The 17,269-nt window shown below is 49.5% G+C and overlaps 1 protein-coding gene across 1 annotated transcript in view; it reads right to left on the bottom strand.

Moving 5' to 3' along the window:
* DNAH1 (dynein axonemal heavy chain 1) overlaps window positions 1-14,898 on the bottom strand; it is a 76,417-nt gene extending 61,519 nt beyond the window's left edge. The window contains 7 exon segments of the mRNA XM_088831534.1: window positions 6,339-6,591; window positions 7,156-7,317; window positions 9,588-9,720; window positions 10,660-10,816; window positions 11,245-11,419; window positions 13,658-13,730; window positions 14,536-14,898. Of these exon segments, the coding sequence (XP_088687660.1) occupies window positions 6,339-6,591; window positions 7,156-7,317; window positions 9,588-9,720; window positions 10,660-10,816; window positions 11,245-11,419; window positions 13,658-13,730; window positions 14,536-14,871 (1,289 nt within the window). The 5' untranslated portion in view covers window positions 14,872-14,898.
* Between the last annotated feature and the right edge of the window lie 2,371 nt (window positions 14,899-17,269).

Here is a 17,269-nt window from a genome sequence, read left to right as displayed (position 1 = left end):
CATAGGAATAGATCTAAGGAGACAAACATGATTATCTTCATTGGTAGTTTTAAATGTATGACATTTTTAATACATTTAAATGTATTTAGAAATATATGACAAAAATTTAAGAAAACATAAATCAACAGGTACATTATTAAAGAAACAAAACCCCAAAGCTAAGATTTTTCTTAATGGAGAAACACTAGAGGTATTTCCACTAATATTAGGAACAAGGTAATGATGCCTACTGTTTCCACTACTATCCAATATTGTACTGGGGGAATTAGAGACTGCAATTAGACAAGAGAAAGTAATTAGAAGACTGCATGCATGCTAAGTCGCTTCAGTTGTGTCCAACTCTTTACGACCCTATGGACTGTAACACACCAGGCTCCTCTGTCCATGGGATTCTCCAGGCAAGAACACTGGAGTGGGTTGCCATGCCCTCCTCCAGGGAATCTGCCCAACACAGGGATCAAACCCACATCTCCTGAGGCTCCTGCATTGCAGGCGGATTCTTTTTCACTGAGCCACTGGGGAAGCCCAATCAGAAGAATAAGAATTGGAAAATAATAAGTAAAACTATCTCTATTTCTAGATAGTGTGCACTTAGAAAGCCCTAGAGAATCAGTGATAAACTCAAACAGTAAATGATTTCAGGAAGGTAACAGAATGTAAATTAGTACAAAGAAATCAATCAATGGATGTAATAGTAGAGAAAGCCCATTCATAACAACAACAAAGAAGATAAAATATTGCGTTAACCAAAAAATTCACTTGGGTTTTTCTGTAACACTGTATGGAAAAATGCAAACCAACTTTTTTGGCCAATCTAATACTTAATGAGTAATATGCAAAACCTACATGAATAAAACTTCAAAGCACTCCTGAAAGATACAAAGGTAGACTTGAATAAATGGACAAACATGCCTTGTTCTTGGATAGGTCAATTTAAGATCCCAAAGACATCAGCTATACCTAAGGTAATTTAAAAATATAATGCAATCCCAATAAAAATACTAAGCATTTCCAAAACAGACCTAGAAAAGTTGATACTAAAGCTCACATGGAGAAATAAGCATGGCAATTCCCTATCAAACACTCAACAACTATTTTTGCAAAAGCATAAAAATCCATCCTAAATTTCATGTGGAATCTCAAGGAACCCCCAAATAACCAAAACAAACTTGAAAAAGAAGAACAAAGTGGGACGACACATTTTTCAATTTCAGAAATAATTACAAACCTACAGTAATCAAAATATGTGGTACTGGCATAAAAACATACTGATAGACCAGTGGAATAGAAAAGAGAGTCCAGAAATAAACCCTCACATAAATAACAAAAAGATTTTCAACAAGGGTGCCAACATCATTCAATGGGGAAGACAGCCTTTTTAACACATTGTGCTGGGAAAACTGGATATTCACATGCAAAAGAATGAAGCTGGACCCTTCCCTAAGACCACACACAAAATTTAACTCAAAATGGATCAAAAATCTGAACATAAGAGCTAACACTGTAAAATTCTTAAAAGGACACATGGAAGAAAGGTTCATGACATTGGCTTTGGTGATGATTTTCTTATACATGATGCCAAAAGCATAACAATAAGGAAAAATTGACAAATTGGACTTCACCGAAATGAAAACCTCTGTGTCCTAGTTACACAAAAGACACTATCAACAGAAAAGGCAACCCATGGAATGGGAGAAAATATCTTCAAATCACATATCTGATAAGGGATTAATATCCAGAGTACATAAAGAACCAAAAATATAAGCAAAGAATCTGAATACACATTTCTCCAAATAAGAATACACAAACAGCCAATAGGCGCATGAAAAGATGTTCAACATCACTAAGCATTAGGAAAATGCAAATAAAAATTGACCTTTAGGATGGCTACTATGAAGAAAAAACCCCAGAAAATAACAAGTGTCAGTGAGGATATGGAGAAATTTGAATCCCTTGTGCCCTGCTGTGGGAATGTAAAATGCTGCAATTGCTATGGAAAACAGGATGGTGGTTTCTCAAAAAAATTAAAAACAGGGCTTTGCCAACATCACCGATGTCACCTGAAGCCACTCTGTGCCACCCCACCATTGTCAACCCACAGTGTTCTTCAACATTGACTGTCAATGCGAGCCCTTGGGCCAGGCCTCCTTTGAGCTACATACAGACAAAGTTCCAAAGACAGCAGAAAACTTTAGTATTCTGAGCACTGAGGAGAAAGGATTTGGTTATCAAGATCCCTACTGTCACAGCACTATTCCAGGATTTATGTACCTGGGTGGTGACTTCATTTCCTGTAGAGGCACTGGCAGCAAATCAACCACATATTCAGAAGAAATCAACCACATATTCAGAAGAAATCTGATAACAAGTATCACCCTGAAGCAATGGGTCCTAGCATCTTGTCCATGGCAAATTCTGGACCCACATAAACAGTTCCACTTTTCATGTACACTACCAAGGTTGGGTGGTTGGGTTGCAAGCACGTGGTCTTTCGCAAGGTGAAGGAGGGCATCAATACTGTGAAAACCATAGAGTGCTTTGGGTTTGGCAAGCACCAGGTTTGGCAAGCACCAGGTTTGGCAAGACTGCCGAGAAGCTCGCCATTGCTGGATAACTCTAATAAATTTGACTTGTATTTTATCTTAACCACGGACCATTCCTTCTCCCACCTGCTCATAATAGCCTATAATCTTTGTGCTCTCACTGCAGTTCTTTGGGTTTTATGTTTTCCTTATCCCCTCTAAGTGTAGCTGAATTACAGAGTTGAATTTATGATAATGAGACAAAAAGTAAACAGCAACAAATAGAATTACCATATGACCTAGTAATTCCGCTTTTGGAAAAGAAGTGGAACTCCACTTCTCAAAAGAATAGAAAGCAGGGACATGAAGAGATCTTTGTACCCCCATGTTCACAGCAGAATTATTCCTAAGAGCCAAAAAACAGGAGCAATCAAATGTCCATCAACAGATGAACAGACAAACAAAATGTGGTATGTATGTACAATGGAATAGTATTCAGCCTTAGGAAGGAAAGGAATTCTGGTGTGTGCTACAACATGGGTGATGCTAGAAGACATTATGTTAAAAGAAAGAAGGAGTCACAAAAGGACAAGTAACGCATGATTCTACTCATATGAAGCACTTAGGTAGTCAAATTCATAGAGACAGAAAGTAGAATGGTGATTCATGCCAGGGGCGGGGTGAGAGGAGAATAGGGTCTTATAGTTCAATGGGTGCAGAGTTTCACTGTGGGACAATGAACATTCTGTGGATAGATGGCAGTGATGACAGGATAATGATGTGCATGTACTTAATGCCACTGAGATGTACACTTAGAAATGGTTAAAATGGTGAATTTTATATTATGTATATTTTCCCACTATTTTAAAAAATAATTAAAACAAACAAACAAACATGCAAGAATTGCCAGAAAAACACTGAAAGGGAAAAGCTATTAATACAAAGAGGGAATGGCCTGACAAGACATTAAAACACACTGTAAAATATCTATAATTAAAACTATAGTACAAGTGTATAAACACAGAACAAAGGAATAGAACAGAAAGTTCAGAAAGAGACCAAAGTACATAAGGAAATTAGTGTATAAAGGTGGCCTCTCAAATCACCAGGTCAAAGATAGATGTTTCAATAAATGCTGATGGGTATTTAAAAATGTTTAATAAACACTAGTCATTTGGAAAAGGATAAAATTGGATCCATACCGCACACCATTCATAAGGATGAATCAAGGATATAAAAGGCAAAAGCATGAAACCATACAAGGTCTAGAAGAAAACCTCAATATAGGGAAAGACTGTAACTATGATTCAAAATCCAGATGTAATAGAAGAAATGGTTAAAAAAATTGTTTACATATTTTAAAGTTATACTGCAAAAATTACCATGTGTGTGCTGTGCTTAGTCACTCAGTTGTGTCTGACTCTTTGCGACCCCATGGTCTGTAGCCCACCAGGCTTCTCTGTCCATGGGGATTCTCCAGGCAAGAACACTGGAGTGGGTTGCCATGCCTTCCTCCAGGGGGTCTTCCCAACTCACAGATCGAATCCAGGTCTCCTGCATTGCAGGCAGATTCTTTCCATCTGAGCCACCAGGAAGCCCAAAAATTACCATAAGCAAAGTTAATATACAACTGACAAACCAGGAGAAAATATTTACAACATGTATCACACAGCTAAGAACCAATATCCCTAATATATAAAGAACTCTTAATATTAGAGGGAAAATACCCCAAAACCTAAAAGAAAAAAAAATGAGCAAGAGATGAGGACAAGTCATAAAAAGATATAAAAATTGCCCTTAATCATATGAAAAGATTCAAAAGACATTCAGCCTTACTTGTAATACTTATAGACTTACCTTCCAGACTGGCAAAAAAATATAATAGTGTAATAAGCAGCTCACTCTTGACAAGGGTGTGGGGAAACAGGTACTCTCACACATTGCTGGGGGCATACAAAATCCTTATGGAGGAAAAGCTGGTGATTAGTAAGTACTTATCTTTTTACTGGGCAACTCCACTATGCAGGAGACCCAGGTTGAATCCCTGGTCAGGAAGATACCCTGGAGAAGGGAATGGCACCCCACTCCGGTACTCTTGGAGTGTGGGAGAACACTAAAGCCATACCTCCACCAGTATCAATATACAAGTGCACAAGATTATTCATTTGTAGCACTGTTTGTAATTGCAAAATGCTGGAAAGTACCTAAATGCCTATGTGTTAGCAAACGGTTGAATAAACCATGATACATGGTACATCCACACAACAGATGACTATGCAGCTGTAAAAAGAGAAGGAAGGAAGGATCAACGAACTGAAAAGGACTGATTCCCAGGATGCATCGTAAGTGAAAAAGGCAAAATAAAATCGAGTGTCTATAGTGTGCTACTCATCATGTAACAGGGGGGATAAGAAATATATATATGAGAACATCATCTGTGCAAAAAGAAATACAGAAAGGATAAACCAGAAACTAGTGACACTGGTAACCTCTGGGTGAGAATACAGCAGAAAAGATGGGAGATGTGGGTAAAATGGATGAGGGTGAAGACTAACAAACCTCTGAGTACACCTTTTTGAGTAATATATACTACTGACTATATTTTATATATGTGTATATGTATTACATATAAAAAGAAATGTATACAGATGTGTGTATCTTTTCTGTATATTCAATGCATACATATTACATATAATGTAATATATGAATTATATATTCTATAATATAATATACTTATATCACGCTTATATTCTATATATACACATATATGTATTTATTCATATTTATAAAATAAATGGACCAAGCTATAGTTCATCAAATGAATGAATCACACTCAGGAGGATGGGGAGAACTAAACCAAGTAACTTCTGAACCTAGTATTTGCCCCATATGCCCCCAGGCTGAAAAGAAAAAAGAAAACTAAACAAATATCAAAGATGACTTATCAGAGCTTATCCTCCAAAGAGGACGGATTAGCAACTGAAATTACTTTCTGTGTATCCTAGGTCTGAGCAAGTAAGTAAATACACTATGAAGAATAAAAGCCAATTCTCTTTTAGAAAAAGAAGTAAAAAAACAAATACAAGTAAGAATGAGGCCTGTGGTCTGAAGTAAATGTGAAGGTATCAGTATGAACTCATGATTTTTGACAGATCAATAGATAGATATATAATAATTAGACATGTGTGGAGGCTATATGTAACATAATGTAATATAACACTATAATACGATATAATGTAAAATAAATAATATGTATAGCTTAGGTCTATCTGCTAGGGCCTCAAAGCATTGATTTCCTAGGAGCAATGAGCACATCTTAATGCCAAAATCTTGGCTTCTAAATGCGATTCCCCACCAAGAGGAACCAGGGCCCCTTGGAGAAATAGTTGATTTCAGGACTGGATCTGGGAAAGTACAAGATGACCCTGGAACTTCATGCTATGCCAGAAAGTAAAGACATGCTCAAAGAATAACAGAAACATTAACAAGAGGACACAGGAAGCGGCCTGAAGAGCTCCCACTGGCCAACTCTGAGACAATTTGAGCATGAAAATTAAAAATGGTAGTAACAGATCATAACCCTTGGGATAAAACTAAGAATCCATGAGTCCATATTGAATATGAAAGAACTGGAACTGAACAAGGCATTGTTCAGGGTCCAAGAAGCCCTCAGTACAGTGGGCAAGACAGCCTCAAACAGATGAGCACGGGGAAAGTACCCCTCTCACATACGCGGCAGCACTGGCTCCCTACCGGACGGCTCCCTGGAGGAGGTGCTGCTGGGGTGCGGGGAAGGTCGGGGTGGGGAGGACTCACGAGGGCCCTTTGCGCATCCGAGGCGTGCTCATGGCCCACTGCTTGATCTTATTCAGGCTCTGCTCACTGACGAGCCGCTGGCCTTCAGAGGGCATGCAGTCCACGTACAGGTTGTACAGCAGCAGTGCCTCCGTGTTCTTGCGCAGGGCGTTGGCCTCCACCACACGTTGTGTGAACACACGTGGGTCCTCAGCACAGAAGAGGAGCTGGATCCTTGGCACCCAGTACTGACAGATCAGGAGGGGTGGCCTTCCTGGGGATGGGTGGAGGGACAAAGGAACAGCCAGTGGGGCCCTCTGGGCAGGAGCACTAGATTCCAGCCTGGCTCTGCCACTGATGCACGGTGGCCCTGAGCAAGGGGCCCTATCCTATCTGTGAAAGGCGCATGACAACGCTCCCTGCACTGCCCACATCACAGGTTGTCATGGTTGGATGTGAAAGTGCTTTGTTAACTGTGAAAAGCTGGGCACAGACAAGGGGTTTCACAGGGGTGGGCTATTCAAGTGCCCATTCCTGGATGCCACATCCAGGGCGGACATCACTCATCGATGGGCCTCGGGCTCCTTCTCAACATGACACTGAAAACACCACTGCCAGCTGCTCAGAGGTGACAGATCAAATAATGACCCTCCCTGGGGTCTCTGAGTGGTGGGTCCTCTGATTCTCACTGGTTGGGGGATGGACAGCCACAGGACAAGAGAGCAAGGGGGAATTCAGACCTCAGCTGGTTATGCCCTGGGCAGGGGCTGGCCTCAGTCACGAGCCAGGCCAGGCCTGAGCTGAGGGTCTGCCTGCGGCAGGGGCAGAGACCTTGTACCTTCAGGTGTGACCCCTCCATTCAGGATAGGCTTCCCCGTCTCATCTCGCACTAAGCCATCCTCACTCGTCTTGTGCACTAGGTACAGCTTCTTCTCCTTGTCGTAGTCCAGGACGCCAACATTGCACCATTTGTACTTCAACTTCTGACTCTTGGGGTCCTCTGAAACAGGAGGGGAGGCCATCAATGCTCCCGGCGATGGGGTGGAGTGAGGCTGCTGCATGGGGCAGTGGGTGCTAGGAAGGTCTCGGTGGCCACTGATCTGGCCCCTCTCCCGCCACACTGACTCCCTTTCTCCGGCTGCAGCAGAGTGGGGGGCCTGCCTCCTCCCGCTGAGCTGGGCAGGAAGAGCCAGAAGGACCAGGCCTCTCTGCTCTGGTCTCGGCATGGCTCCATCAGGGCAGCGAGAGACACAAGCCACCAGGGCTGGGACCAGGAGGCAGGAAAGCCTGAAGTCAACAGATCCAGTTGAGGATCAAGGTGTAAAGCTCACCACATCCCAACTGGACCCTTTCAAGGCCGAGGGAAGGCCTGAGGCTGCATGTGGCAGCTGAGCCCCCAGCCCCTCCATCAGAGTAGGGCAGGGTGGAAGACAACGGCTCCCTTGCAATGGCTTCAGAGTGGACCTCGGGGCCTCTTTGGTCAGAATGCGCCCACACCCTGGGCTGAAAATTTTGAATCCTCTTGCTCAACTTCTGCCACTGCCTCCCTCCCTCATCCCTCTCCAGCCACACTGGACGTCTGGCTACCCCTGACTCCTGCCTCAGGGCCTCAGCGTCGGCTGCGCCCTCTATCTAGAACAGTCTTCGCCCACATCACCGCGATGCTGGCTCGTCCCCTGCTCAAGTGGCTTTTCCTTGGAGAAGCATCTCTGCCTAAAATAGCACCTTTGACCCCGGCACTCTCTGACACTGTCTGCTTATCTCACAGAACCTGAAGTCATACTGTGTGCACATCCTCTTTGGGCCGGAATTTCAAGGAAATGCTCCAACTGACCGATGCCAGGCAGGCGAGGACAGGAGTTTGCTATGTGATAAACCTCACCAGCTTTGGTTCTGTTTGACTTTTCCCTTCTCGCCCTAATTAGTTTCCTTCCTGAAAATGCTGACCTGTTCTTGGCTCAACTTAGAGGGAAAGATGTCACAAGAAGCCCCCAGCAGAAAGCAGAGGTCCCTGGCAGAAAGGTTCCTGACCTGTCCCTCCTCCCGTTAGAGCTGCCGCTGAGGGCCCAGGCCGTGTGAAGCGGAATAGGCAGAAGCGCCTCGGGGAAGCCACTACCTGGTGCATTTAAGGTTAATGCAGCCCCAAACTTTCTGCTTTTATCACCAAGAATTGGAGATCTGGGAACAATTGAGTTAAATTATTTTTGTAATTAAGTCCAAAGTAAAGGGATCATTCTGGATTTCTTGTCTAGTTCAGAGAAATTGATTCCAGCATTAATGTGTTTTTAAATTGAAGCACAAATTTACAGCTTGCACAATGGACTTGCTGTGGGCCCCCTGGAGGTTGAGCAGTCTGAGAACCAGCGTGGCTCTTAGAGTCCTGTCTCCAGCCTGGGCGCTGGCCCACAGGTCACTCCCCACTCCACAGCGGCATATCCACGCACGGGGCAGAGAGCAGAGAGGCCCTCGCCCTGCACAAGGGGATGGCCACCTTCAACCTCAAGACCCGGAACTTCCTAGGACGCCTACATGGAGACTAGTCATGCAGGCCAGGGCAGGAACCATGGAAGGTCAGCCTGGCTCTGCTCTGGACAGCACCGGACTGGAGACAGTGTCTGAGGCTGCCAGGGCAGACCTGGGCCAAAGGAGGGACAGACACAGCCAAGTTTAAGGTCTGGCAAGAGTGTGCACCATTACTGTACGCCTGTGGGGGTGACAGCAGTTCTGAATGGGTGACTGTCGGCATGTGTGTGTGTGTGGTGAAAATGTGCGTATGACTGTGTGTGTGAGGGATGGTGGGTGAGTGTGACAGTGGGCTTGTGAATGTGTGTGTTTGAAAGCTAGTATGTGAGTGTGTCATAGTGTGCGTGCTGTCCATGCAGAGGCGAAAGCCAAGAGGCCACAGATACAGGTGGGGCAGAGGAGTTTCTGGGTGATAGAGTGGAATTGCGTCCCTTATACACACTTGAACATGTCTAATAAGCCTGCATATTTTTCATTATCAATAAATCAAAGACTTTTTTTAAAGACACCACCCAGCTGTCCCCTCCCCAGCCCACCAATCCATGGCATCCCTGGTCCCTGCCTTTCCTCCTGTGCAGCCAGTCCGCTGGCCTGTATCCCAGCTGGGAGGGAGGCCTCAAAATGTGGGGCCACCTCCTCCCACAGTTGAGGCCCAGGACAGCCGAGGAGTCTGTGGCTGGGTTGCTGCCAGGACAGCATGGTGCAGACCAAGATCCTGTCCTCCCTGCCCCCGCTGGCCCTGCTCACCATGCCCCAGAAAGTCATCGGTAGGCAGGAGGGCTTTGCCAGGGACAGGTTTCCTGTTCTGAGACCCTGGCTCCAAGCCCATGTTGATCCACTCGATGGGAGTCCGGCAGTCAAACTCCTCGTTGTCAAACACCTGGGAGAAAACAGCAGGTGCTGGGCAGAGGCAGCTCACCCTGGTGGCCCCTGTGGGCTGAGCATGGGAGGCTAGAGGTGTCCAAGTAGCCTCCTCCTTGGATGCAGATGATGAAGTCTGGGGACCAGGGGCCCGAGTGCCACCTCCACTGCTCACAGGGCTCTGTGGGGGTCTGGCTCTGTGAAACCCTGTCCAAACAAGTTACCCTGAGGTTCAGGCAGAGGGGTGACTGGGGACTCAGAGCAGGCCCTCTCTCCCTCTGGCCAGGACCATCCAGTTCAGGATCAGTGGAAGAGGTGGTCCTTGGATTTTCCTGAGCACCCACCCTGACTCAGAAATGATGGCGATTCGGGTTATCAGGAGGGTAATGTGCATCAAGATTCCACTCTGTCTCCCCAGACGCACTGCCAGGCAAGACACAGTCAGGGCCATGGAGAGAAGGGCAGGGAGGCGGGTGAAAACCAGAGCAGGCTATGCTCTCTCTTTCTCCTCCCTGGACTCCATTTCCCCGCAGAACTCCAAAGAGGGTACCATGGTGCCCTCCTCCACTCCAGCTCTCTCCAGCCCAGTGACCCCAGATGCAGTGGTCAAAGGGAACTGAACACTACTCCACAGTCCCCCTGGGCCGCTTCTTGGTGCCCGAGGAGGGGGTGGGGACAGAACTCATGCACAAAGTCTTCCCCAATCTCCCAGAGAAGAAACAGAATCAGCATCCCATGGGTGCCGGGCAACCCCACACACACACCAGGCCCCAGCCTAGAATGTTGAAGCTCCCCCTGCAGAGCAGTGGGGGCAGTGCTCTGATCAGGCAGATGTCCTGTGTGACACGCAGCAAGTGCTTGTCATTGCCAGGGGATCCCCCTTTTGAATCTGACTCCTCTTCTCGGGTCCTGCACCCCCATCTCCTGACCATCAGTTCTCCGTGGAAGCTGGACTCACCTTCAGTGGAAGATAGATGGGGAAGAGCGGGTCGTGACCCTGCTCAATAGTCTGGGGGTTGTGGGGGTCTGGGTGCCTGGGCATGAGCTTGTCGGAGTCGATGCCCTCGTTGGCCAGCAGCTGCTCGATGTCCAGGCTCAGGTAAAGCTGCTTCCTCCTGCCCGAGGGAGATGGAGGGAGCTCATGACAGCTCAGCTCAGGTGAGTCGCCTCCTTGGGTGTCAGCAAGGGCCCACGGAGTTAAGGCAGTAAAGGTGTGGCTCAGGGACCCCTCCAGGGCCCTAGGCTCTCTGGAACCCATCAGGAAGAGGTGTGGTGGCTGAAGCCGCTCTCCAGGGCCCCAAATACCCTTGTGTCCGGTCTTCAGTCCCACCATATTGACTCAAGAGCCACCCTCCCTGACTTCACAGCAAGGAAAGCAACGTGTTTCCACTAAAAAACCAAAGGGCTAGAAGAGCTGATTGGAACATTTGCAACACAGACCCATCTAGGTAACCTCTGCCGTGAGGATGGTCACCCAGCTGCCTACCATCAGTCACCCCTTGCGATGGGCAGATGCCACCTCCCACTGCCGATCCAGCCATACCTCTCGATCTCAATCTTGCGGGGGCACTGGCCCGGCAGCACCATGTAGGGCACCTGCACTTTGGGCTCGTAGGCCTGCAGCGGGAAGTCAGTCTGGGCGAGCAGCTTGGTGGTGGACCCGATGCGCTCGCGCTCCAGGCACTCCTCGAAGTCCTCGGAAACCTCAAAGGTTCTGACTGCGAGCAGGGACAGGGGCGGGGACTCAGGCTGGTGCCCGACACCCTCAGCACCATGCTGGGCAGGGAGCAGGCATGTGGCTTTGGGGCAGGGGGAGTTCAGAGTAGGCCTGAGGCAGGGAGAGGCCAGATGTACACTGGGAGCCCCGGCGCATCCTGAGCCTGGAGGACAAGGGGCTCTGGCAGGCCTGTTTTGGGTCGTGCTCTCCCTGCCCAGAGCCAGTCTGCTTGATCGTTCTCCTCCATGCTGTCCATGACCCTGGTGCCAGCGGCTTCTGCTCAAGCCAGGTGCTGAATCAAACTACCTGCCAGGATTACAGCTGGACAGGAAGCTGAAGTGGTAGCTCCCTGCATGTCTGGGTAGGTTCCTGCCATCCCCACCCCACAGGTCCTGCCAAGCTTCTCGGGGTCTGAATGCCATGCACTCACTGGGACCGCTTCCAGATGTAAGGCATCCTGGATGCTGTAGGAGAGGGTGGCACCACCACCCTGTCCCCACAGGATCCCCCAAGTCACACAACGGCCATCCCTCCTCAGACAGGCTTCTGTTCCAGTTCTGAGGGTAGGGGCGCTGGGGAGAGAGACCCACTGATAGGGTGACATTTCAGTTTCCTGGGACTCAAGATGTCAAGTGGGAAGGAGAGTCTGAGGCAAGCCAGAGAGGTGGGAAGGGGGTGTGGGAAAAAGCTTCGGGGGATGAGCCACCTTTCCCAGGGCTGAGTAGAGGGGGGCCTTTGGACTGCTCAGTGATGGCCCCCAACCACTCCCCTGAGAGGTCCTAGTAACCCCTCCCTGGGCCTCACATCTCTGGGGTCAAGATATAGCCACATTGCAGGAGGGTCCACCTTGGGTGTACCCACTCTACAGGCTCTACAGAAGCTTCCAGAGGCTGAGCAGGGGCCATCCCCCTGCAGCAAAGTCGGCTCTTTTATCAGAGCTGTCGGGTGCTGAGGGAACCCCACGCTATCAAAAAGCCCTGGACTGGAGGCAGTTTTCAGATCCCTAATCATCTGCTCTTGAGCCTGTGGGTCCATAACACACTGCACCCCACAAATCCTGAGCTTCTGGGCCTGGCCCTGCACCTCAGGAGCCAAAGAAGAGCCAGGGTGAGGACAGCAAAGCCCAGTCCATGCCCTTGACCCTGCCCCTGCCCCTGCCCTAGGCATCTTCCCAGGCCTCCACACAGCCTTCTGCCAAGAACCCTGACTGCCACCACTCTGTGACCCTTCTGGGCTGCTCCTCCTCCTGTGGGTGGGGACACAAAGCTGCTGACCACCCCTTCCCCCATCCCTGCCCTGACCATGGATGGTGGGAGCACCATTCCCAGTCCTCCACAGCCCTTGATCTGTGGTCTGTAACCATTTTCTAGGCCACAGATACTCGTAAAACTGCTGACCACAGTAGGCTGCATCCTCAGATCACTGCACAGAGGCACATATATGTGATGTTTCCTTTGCCATCTCTGGGGAGTCACAGACTACCCCTGCCCAAGAGGCCTGTGGGTGCCAAGAAGGCGAGTCTGGACAGTGCCAGCACACAGCCAGGCCTCTGCTGGGGGTAGAGAGGAAGGGCAGACAGCCGGGACCATGGAGGACCTGAGCCTGATCGACGTGGGTGTCCTGCCTGCTGGTCAGTCAGGAGGGTCCCCACCCAATTCCCCACTGCCTTTCAGGGCCCCTCCCTGCTCACTGCCTCTCTTGGAGCCACCCTCTTTTCCCTTCTGCCACTGGGGGCTGCCCCACACCCTGCAGGCCTGTCCCAGACCTTACAAGACTCATCACGGAGCCTGAGAGGAGCATCCTTCTTCCCCTCCCCAGCAGTGACCTCCCCAGCACCTTCCTGCTCCAAGCCCTGTTTCCGGTACTGTGGCCTGAGCTGGATAACAGCTCAGACACAGTCCTGAACTCCTCCAAGCCCATGTTCCAGGGGAGGCAAGAAATATACCTGTCAATGTCCCACTGTCCCCATCCAGGCTGAGAGAAATGAGGCTCCAGACCTCAGCAGCCCCAGTGCATCTGGGCAACCTTGCCACATAGAGCTTTGTCAAGAGTAACGACTAAGCAACTGTGCTTCACTGAGCACTCACCACGAGCAGGGCCCTTGCAAAGCACCTTGTGTCTTATCCCAATTTTAACAGTGGAGGAAATTGAGACCCTCAGCCAAGAGGAAACAATCTCCCTCAGGCCAGAGGCTCTGCTTTTGAAGGCACCCACCCACACAGCCCCGCTGGGCACTTACCCTCTGGGGTGAACTTGTCAAGGTCGGACTGCCACAGGAGGTCCAGGTTTGTGCAGGGGCCTTGGCACACTTCCTGAAACCAAACCCCACAGCCTTGAGGAAGCATAAACATCCTGAGGACAGGCAGGATCCGGAAGGACCCCCAAGGCCAAGTGTCTTCCCTGAGCCCACTAGGCTGCACTCCAGGGGCACAGGAACAGGGATGGGAACGAATCAGTGGAGAGGAATTTGCACAATTCCTCATTCAGAGGCCAAAGTGGGCGACAAGCTATGGGCACTGGGACATCCTGGCCCAGCCCCGTTCTGGTCATGCACAGGCCCCTTCCTCTCTCTGAGAACAGTCCTGGCATGTGTCCAGGGGCTGGGGCACAGGACAGAGGTCCTCTGCCTAAAAGCATCCTAAGGCTGTACGGGACTCACGGGGCTCTTTTCACCCTCCCCTAGTTATATCCCTTCTTTTCTTCGTCCTCCCCCACCCTCCATCTCTCTGCTCCTCTACATGGGCCATGGCCTGTCAGGGATCTCCAATCTTTGTACCTTCTGTTCCCCCTGCCCGGAACACCCTCCAGACCCCATCCTTCCCAGCAAATTCATACCTATCTTGTAGATCTAAGTGGTATACGACCTCGTCCCAGGACCCCCTCCCCAGCCAGAGTTGGGGGCCCCATCAACCCACTGCCCCAGGACACTGGGTATATGGATGACAGTCCTCGTGTGCTGTCACCAGGGATGGATGGGCAGAAGGGTGGGCAGATGGCTGGGTGGGCAGAAAACTGCTAGACTGATAGGCGTATGGATGGATGGATGGAAGGGAGAAAGGGCAAATGGAACCCACAAGGAAGGTTCAGGCTTGGCGAGGGCACGGCTGCCACACTCACCCCAAGTTTATCCAAGCTTCCGGGGCTGAGGATGTCAGAGTAGAACCCGCGCTGCTTCATCAGGGGGTACTTTTTGTCAGTGCCTGTCAGGGGCAACTTCCGTGGCTGCCCCAAGTCTGAGGGCGTGGGTGGGGTCACGGACAGAGGTAAAGGTGGGGTCTTAGGGTCAGGGCTTGGAGGAAGTTTCTGTGACCCAGAATCTGGCTCCTGAAGAATCCTCCCCAGGTCACACTCCAGGTCTTTCAGATTACCCTCGGGGCCCGCAGAGGTCCATCTGCACTCTTGGCCCTGAGAGGCCCTTCCTGGGCTGTGGCCTTCTCTGTTAGGCTGCTCCATGCTGCTTTCTCAGGGCGATGTCCCAGCCAGAGTTCCTAGGACAAGATACTGATGTCCACTGGGCCCTGGTCAGCCTCAGCTCAGCTCCCAGGGCCACCAGAGTACAGGGATGTCTAGTCAGCCACCCTACAACATGCCCCAACCCCAGGCATGGAGAACAGAGAGGGGAGTACTCTCCTAATCTGAATATTACTCAGCCGCAAAAAAAAAAAAATAATAATAATAATGCCATTTACAGAAACATGGATAGACCTAGAGATTATCACACTAAGTGATGTAAGTCAGACAGAGAAAGACAAATATCACATGGTATCACTTATATGTGGAACCTAAAATATGGCACAAATGAACCTATCTATGAAACAGAAACAGACTCACAAACATAAAGATCAGATTTGTGGTTGCCAGGGGTGGGGGGTAGGGGTGGAGGCAGAAGGATGGACTGGGAGTATGGGGTTGGTAGATGCAAACTACTACCTACAGGATAAATGGACAATAAGGTCCTACTGTATAGCACAGGGAACTAGATCCAATCTCCTGAAAAAGTGAAGTGAAAGTTGCTCAGTCGTGTCCGACTCTTTGCGACCCCGTGGACTATACAGTCCATGGAATTCTCCAGGCCAGAATACTGGAGTGGGTAGCCTTTCCCATCTCCAGGGATCTTCCCAACCCAAGGACTGAAGCCAGGTCTCCCGCATTGCAGGCAGATTTTTTTTACCAGCTGAGCCACAAGGGAACCCCAGGAATACTGGAGTGGGTAGCCTATCCCTTCTCGAGTGGATCCAATCCCTTAGGATAAACCATAACAGAAAAGAATATTTTTTAAAATGGCTATATGTATATAACTGTGTCACTTCGCTGTACAGCAGAGATAGGCACAAAATTGTAAACAGACTATGCACAATTGAAAAAAAATTTTTTAAAGGCAGTCAGTCTACAATGATCTCAATAGAAATGTCAATTTAAAGGAGGGCATCTCAACGAAAAGAAACAGAGGCCTGGCCCAAATAAGGCCCCCTCCCCCTGCCCTGTCCCATTTCCCACCCGCTGCACGCAGGAGCTGTGGGACAGGCCTCTCTTTCAGCTGCGTGTTTGATGCTCCGTTATCTCCATTTTAGCCTGGTGGGACTGGCCGGTGCAGGTCCCTATTAGTTCATGGCAGCGGAATCTTGCCTGGCCTGACCCGAAGGGTGGGGTGGGCAGCCAGACTGTCTGGGGCAAGGCTATCCAGCAGTGTCAAAGCATCCTGCAGCTGCTGGAGTCCATTTCTAAGAAGGGGGTGGTGAGTTGGCAAGACCACTTGAAGGCCCAGGAAGCGCAGATGGTGCTCTGGCAGTAAGCCCCACACTGCGAGGCCAAAGGCCAATCAAGCACATCCCACCAGAACTCTGCTCCCTGAATCTACTCTCTGGTGGCCAGCCGTCCCCCAGGGCAGGTGCTGAAAATGACACTGAATCTGGCCCACCTGTCTGACTGTCACCAGCCCTTCCCAGAGCATCCTGAAGACAAAGGACCCACTGGGGCTTGGCCCCATCATGGCTGCAAATCCACAGGTATCTGCTTCATCTTTGAACAAAATCATCAAACAGAAAGAGCATGCCTTCGAGAGGCTAGGTCAAAGCCCCACACAAAGGCATTCCATTCCCTGGTCTCTCTGGTTCTCAGATACGCTTGAACATGCGTGGCTGTTTCCTGGTGTGTTACAAGACTAACAGACGTAACACGTGCAGAAGCGTCCAGGAAGCTGCAGTGTTGCTGGGGGCAAAAGGAGCCAGTGACGGGTGCATGTGCTGCCCCTGGGGGCCTTTTCCCTCCGAGCAGGTTGGCAGTGGGGCATGCATTCAACCTCGGCCCAAGACGGAAGGTGTGAGAGGGAGGGGCAGACTCAGAATCCTGGTTCCCCTCCATCCCTTGGCCCCACACAAGCATCGACGGATCCCTTCCAATCTCGCCCAGCTCTGGACACCTGGACTTCGCCAGTGTGTACAGGACCAGTGACAGACAGACAGGCAGGCAGACAGAAAGACCTCTGCCTCCTGTCACAGCCTCACAGGTGACAGCAGCCTGTACATAGGAATGGGTGTGGCTGGTAAGAGACAGGTCATGGTCTCCAGCAGGGCCTCTGCTGGGCACCCTCTCATTTGTGTGAGGGAACTGTCCGGTAGGAGGGCGAGGCAGCCCTGGAAGGGGCAGCACTGGGAACGGTGACTGGCACTGGGAGTTTAGATGTAGTATACACATCATCTTGTTTAAATCTCTGAGGTGGGAACTGAGACTATTCTCACTTCTCAGAGATTCAGAGGTGGGAAAAACGAGGCTCAGGAAGGTAAAGTGACCTGCTCAAAAGGCACTACTGGAATGGGAACAGAAGTTATTGTTTCTCCCCAGTGAGACTGCC

The sequence above is a fragment of the Moschus berezovskii genome, chromosome 24 (assembly GCF_049115385.1).
Source record: "Moschus berezovskii isolate FMDL1 chromosome 24, NW_MosBer_1.0, whole genome shotgun sequence".
NCBI lineage: Eukaryota > Metazoa > Chordata > Mammalia > Artiodactyla > Moschidae > Moschus > Moschus berezovskii.
The sequence above is the reverse complement of the archived record's forward strand: the minus strand, read 5'-3'. Positions and strand labels throughout refer to the sequence as shown.